Source organism: Toxorhynchites rutilus, chromosome 2, assembly GCF_029784135.1.
Source record: "Toxorhynchites rutilus septentrionalis strain SRP chromosome 2, ASM2978413v1, whole genome shotgun sequence".
NCBI classification, from domain to species: Eukaryota; Metazoa; Arthropoda; class Insecta; order Diptera; family Culicidae; genus Toxorhynchites; species Toxorhynchites rutilus.
Genome location: NC_073745.1, coordinates 148,244,814 through 148,251,262, shown reverse-complemented (window position 1 = coordinate 148,251,262; position 6,449 = coordinate 148,244,814). Strand labels below are relative to the sequence as shown.

General features: G+C 44.2%; 1 protein-coding gene across 1 annotated transcript; it reads left to right on the top strand.

Moving 5' to 3' along the window:
• Nucleotides 1-244: 244 nt before the first annotated feature.
• On the top strand, nt 245-3,790 carry LOC129766225 (uncharacterized). Its single transcript, XM_055766742.1, has one exon. The coding sequence runs from the start codon at nt 245-247 to the stop codon at nt 3,788-3,790; it is 3,546 nt and encodes a 1,181-aa protein (XP_055622717.1).
• The last annotated feature ends 2,659 nt before the right edge of the window (nt 3,791-6,449 follow it).

Here is a 6,449-nt window from a genome sequence, read left to right as displayed (position 1 = left end):
AGAACAATTGCACCTTGCCGATCCCCAGTTTTACAGATCGAATGAAATCGACATTCTCCTCGGAGCGAGAATATTTTTCAAAATTCTAATGCCAGGCCGGCTTAGCGTAGCCAACGGTCTTACGTATCAAGAGTCCAGCTTGGGCTGGATTGCATGTGGGACGCTACGTCACAGCAGCCCATCAACCACTGTATTGTCTGCTACAAGGTGTAGCAGAAATGAATTCGAATTCCCACAGGACGAAATGGCCAAACTCATAGAGAAGTTTTGGCGTCTTGAAGAAGCGTGCTTTCAAGACTGGGAACCAAAGCAACATGACGAATGCGAGGCGGAAAGTCACTTCCGCACAACGTTAGAGATCGCTCCCGACGGGAGATACATTACACGAATGCCCCTACGGGGGGAGCCGTCATCGTTAGGCGACTCTTATCAACAAGCATATAGAAGATTCACATCGCTTGAGCAAAGGCTCAAGCGGAATGCAGACCTGTACAAAGAGTACAGGGCATTCATGAATGAATATGAAACACTGGGACATATGGTACCAGTCACCACAGAAGACTTTCACAAAGTAAAGTATTTCATCCCTCACTCGTGTGTGGTGAAACCAGATTCAACATCCACCAAGGTTAGGGTGGTGTTCGACGCAAGTGCAAAGACGTCAACCGGAGTATCCCTGAACGATATACAAATCGTGGGACCAACCATTCAAAAGGACTTATTTGATCTGCTAATTGATTTCAAGACGCACAACGACGTGCTAGTAGCAGATATTGCAAAGATGTACAGACAAATTCACATCGCATACACAGACACTTGGTTACAATGTATTTTGTGGCGCGACAGCCCCAATGATCAATTGAAAGCGTATAGACTGACGACTGTCACATATGGTGAAGCGTCTTCATCATTCTTGGCCTGTAGGGCACTACACGAAGCAGCTGAAGATTATCGGTCGGTAAATCCGAGAATTGCCGACACCATTCAACGATCGTTCTATGTTGACAATCTAATGATTGGAGCGTCCAACGCAGATGAACTGACGGAGACGAAACGAGAAATAGAGCATGCATTGTCACTTCATGGATTTCCACTTCGAAAGTGGGCATCAAACAACGCAAGCGTACTGGAAGGAATTCCAGAGAAAGACTTGGAACCATTGATCCAAGTTGGTGACCAAGAGGTCATAAAGACATTGGGGATAGCCTGGAACCCCAAAACAGACGTGTTCCAGTTCATCAGTACGAAAAACATAGGTGAAACATACGAAGCGCTCACAAAGCGACAGATGGTCTCGAAGATTTTGAGACTGTATGACCCAATCGGATTGATACAACCTGTAATCATTACAGCTAAAATATTGATGCAAGAATTGTGGACTTATAACGTCAGCTGGGACGATGATGTTCCAGATCAAGCACTAAGCTCATGGAAGAAGTTCGAAGCTTCATTAGTGGAGCTCAGCAAGATAGAAATACCTCGGATGTCGACTCCGAGTCATACGATCGCACTAGATTTACACGGATTCAGTGACGCCTCCGAAAAGGCTTATGGATGCGTCATTTACTTACATGCAATCAACTTAAAAGGAGAAGAGAGTACGAATCTCTTATGTTCGAAATCGAGAGTGGCGCCTTTGAAGAAGGTCACTCTGCCCCGTCTGGAACTCTTGGCGGCGGCACTTCTAGCAGAACTAACTGCTAAAATAAAGAGCATTCTGGCCGGTCGAATCTCGTCGGAATATTACTACAGTGATTCACAAGTAGCGCTAAGTTGGATCAAATCTTCAAATACACGTTGGGGAACCTTCATTAGAAATAGAGTGCAGAAGATACACTCCACCACGAATCCAGAGCATTGGAAATATATATCTACGAAAGAAAATCCGGCTGATATGGTTTCGAGAGGAATTCCAGTCAGAAAATTACGCGAAGCAAAACTAGAATTTTGGTTACACGGACCGGAATGTATACGAAGAAGACAATATTATCTGCAGAGCGGCTACGAATACACTGCTGCTGCAGAACAGGAAGAGATTAAAGAACCAATAACACGATTGGTAGCAGCAACAGGAAAGGCATGCGAAGACTTAATCGCAAAATACCCGCACCATCACACTCATGACAAAACAGTAAGACACTTTGCATGGCTGTGTAGAGCCATAAACAATATGAAGAAGGTCAATAAAGACACAGGCATCAGAAACGAAAAGAGATCGGGCCCACTCACCACCACTGAATTGAATGAAGGACTAACACTCGTAGTCCGAATTATGCAAGCCACTATTTATCCAAATGAAGTAGCGGAATTACGAAAAACTGGGAAGGTGCCTACGAAAGGACCTTTCCAGCATCTCAACGCAATCGTCAGAAATGGAGTCATACATGTCACAGGGAGACTCCACAATGCAGAAATGCCCATCTCACAAAAGAATCCAATATTGATTCCCAAATCGCACCCATTTTCGAGGGTAATAATTCAAAAAATACATGAGGATAGATTTCACGCCGGAACAGATCTGGTAATAAACGAATTTCGACAAAGATTTTGGATGAGGGATCTCCGAAGGACCGTACAAGGAGTCATTCAACGATGCATCTTATGTGCCAAAGCGCGGCCCAGACGTTTACAGCAACGAATGGGACAACTGCCCTCGCCCAGGGTAAATGAATCAGTAGCGTTCACTCACACGGGAGTGGACTTATGTGGGCCATTCGAAGTATATCTCAATCAAAAATCGAAATGCAAGACCACAGCATATGCTTGCATCTTCATATGTTTTGCGACCAAAGCAGTTCACCTAGAAGTCGTCGAAGATCAGTCGACGGCAGCGTTCATATCAGCACTTCTCCGTTTCACATCAGTGAGGGGAATACCCGAGGTTATTTACTCCGACAATGGGCGGAACTTTGTCGGGGCCAGCAGAGAACTCAATCGTTTACGAAGAATATATAACAATGAAGTTTTTCAAAACAAATTAGTTGATATTGCGGCAACTCACAGAATAAGATTTTCATTCATTCCACCCCGAAGCCCCAGCTTTGGAGGACTTTGGGAAGCGAACATAAAGGTAGCCAAGCGGCTCTTTAGTGCAGCGGCCAGAGGAGCACAGCTAAACATCATGGAATTGCAGACACTGTTCTACCAAGTGGCCGCAATAATGAATTCGCGACCACTCACACCTGTTTACACGACGCCAGATTCACCGACCGCGATCACACCCGGTCATTTTTTGATAGCACGCCCAATGCTAGCCGTGCCCATCCCTACGCAGAGTGAGGATGGAAGCAATCTCACAACCAGATGGAAACGAGTACAATCGCAGCTCGAACAATTTTGGAGAAGATGGAGAGACGAGTATCTCCACCAGTTACGTGATTATGCAAAATGGACCAAGCAACAAGCCAACGTTAAGGTAGGCCAAATCGTATTGATCGGAGACGATCACCTTCCCGTAGCAAGGTGGCCTATGGGAATTGTCACACAAATACACCCTGGAGATGATGGAGTAGTCCGAGTGGCAGTAGTGCGAACCGCTACCGGAATTTACAAACGCAACGTGCGAACACTTGCTCCTCTACCAGTCGAGGAGCACACCATTCAACCCATTATAGAAGAGTATGACAACACAGCTGATAACGAACAGCAATCTCAAGCCGAAGCAATCGAACTAGAAGACGATCCCCCTCCCCAAGCACCCCAAATGATTTGGGACGGTAGACTACGCCCTCGTCCCAAAGGGGGGAGAAAATGGAAGTACACGAAATCAGATTGGGTGACGACCCTATGAAAAAATTGACAATGCAAATTTCCGCTGATAATAGCGAGACCCGAAATTCCAAACGAAGTGGTTTCACACGCTCGAGTGCTTGGGTCAGCGATTAAGACCCTCCTCGATGCAATAAAATGCGCCACAATGTAGGGAACATTACGAGTTCCAAGAAAACGCGACAATTAAAAACAAGTATAATGTTCGGCAGCGATAAGATCGAGAATACCATATCGATGCACGACGTCGCATCATATTCCATAGACGGGGCATTCATCGTGGCGATGGTGATCGCCATCATTTACTACCATTGGAGGAGAAACACGAAACGACTGCGCGAACTGGAAGGGGCGCAGCGGAGGATCCGACTCGATAGTGTGAATGCTGTATAATCAAAATAATGCGAACGCTGTATAATCAAACGCACATTTTGTGCTGACATGGAGAAACAAGAAACACCCAAGTGACCTAAGCAATGTAAAATTTAAGGAAATACAATTCAGTCAAAAACCGACCGTGAAGGAGTTAGTACCTAGTCCGAAAGCCGTGTTGGGCCACTATGGCCCAATACTAACATCTTAATTTTAACGAACAACAACTTTCATGCAATCGGCTAGAACTTGCACTCGTATAATGGCTCTCGATTTCCAAATCGACCTTGATACACTTTTGGCTAGGAATCGATCCGTCCATTTGCACTAATCGATTGCTACATTGTGGCAGCCAGAATCTATCAACGGACAAACTCCTCACACCTTCGCACCAGCAGTGGAACAAAATCGAAATGTAATTTAATTGAAATCTTCACCATGGGAGTTCTCCATATGGATGCATCCTGCTAAACTGGATGCTGGCTGGCTGACTGTCTGCCTGGTCTGTCTGGTTGGTCTGTTGCTATCATTTTCGTTTAGTCGCATTTCTTTGCTAAATGCAGTGCCCGACTATTGTCCCCTTTCCAAAGAAGTGGACATTGGCAAAAGGGAGAAGGGAGAAAAACAGATAAATCAAAGCATGAAAATGTCAATATTGTGTTCAAATGTTTGCAAACACAAATGGATTAAATCCGAGTCATTGTATTCGTCGACGAGGATGGTTTCTCGTCGAGCGCAGGGAGGTATAGAATTTGAAATTCTAAAGAATTGTCCTGTCCGGCCGGTCGTGCTGTGTGGTAGATTTGAGGTTTCAACTTTCACTGAAAGCTTGCGCTTTTGAAAAGTGTAATCTAATGCAGATTCGATCCCTCGGATGCCGCTGAGACCTTGAATTCCGCAACACATGTATCCACTCAGATTCTACACCAGAGAAGAACGCGCGTTGCTTACGCCAATCGGACGCTTTGATCTTCGAGCTGCCATGCTGAATTTATTGGATCTGACAGAAGAAGAGCAGAAAGGGCACAAAAACAATGTCTGTGTGTGACAATCAATTCGAGCAAGAGTTTGAGATTTTCAGCTGGAAGTGTGAAATCTTGTGTGCAGAACTCGTTGCCGCAGATACGATGTGAGAATGGAATGTGTTGCGGCTCATCGCGGTCCGTTTCCTGGGAAGAAGCTTGTGCTTCAAAGGAGTTATTATTAAGGGCAAAGCGTACGGACGGACGTGTGGACGAAGAGGAAGGTCGAAACGAAAAACTACAAAGTGTATAGGAATGTCCGCTTCACTTACCACCCTTCCCAATTCACGGTGTTGGTCCACTGCCGCGGCTAAATGCAAGCTCAATTTAAGCTGGAACATTTCTAATCGATTGGTTGTAGGAATCACCGAGCTGGAAGATTGGATGCTTGCCGTTTGGGGGGTATACGGGCTGACACCGAGACAGATAAATTCCCAACGATGCCCAGTGCTAGGCGGGGAATGCTATGGGACAATCGTTGATAGTTCCTAATCGAAATGGAAGCGCTCGGACGGATAATTGAATTTGGTTTTTTGTTTGCTTGCGCTTGGCGACGGCGTGACGGAAGTTACATGTGTGGACTGATATCAAGCTGGGGGATTGATATTTATCTTGTTGTTTTCTTAAAGGCTTACAAAATGGACCTTTGTCGAAATATCAGCAAAGACAGTTAACAATTCATCAATGCTTATAATTATCATTTTGCACATAAATGATAGGAAACCTGATATTAGGTTGGAGAAAAAGTAATCCATTATTTTCTCGGTAACTGTCTTGTGATCAATATATCGCGTAAGATCGATCATGAAATTTCAAGTGCAGACTCGTTGTAAAGGTGACATTTCACACTAAAAACAAGCTTTCGCTATTATTCGTTTGTTCCATTCAGTTGTGAACAAACAATGGAAGTCAACAAATGGGAAATTCGTTACATTTCACACTTTTTCTTCTATGAAGGCGAAAATGCAAGCCAGGCCGCTTACATTGTGTACAGTGTTGCCACACGTACAGACTTATCTGGAAAGGTACAGATTTTTTCGTTATTTTTGGTACTGATTCTGTACGGTACAGAATACAGATTTTCGTGAAAAAGTACAGATTTGTACACATTTTTCTGCGTGTGAAATCTTTTACATTCGAACAAAACAACATTAATATACACGACGACTTTTACGCCTCAGTATCGCTTGGAGTAATTTTTTTTAAGTTTAAATCATGATAGTACGTAATTTAGATTCAAAAGAAAAAACTATGTTCGTTCTGAATCATATTTAAGACAACACAACA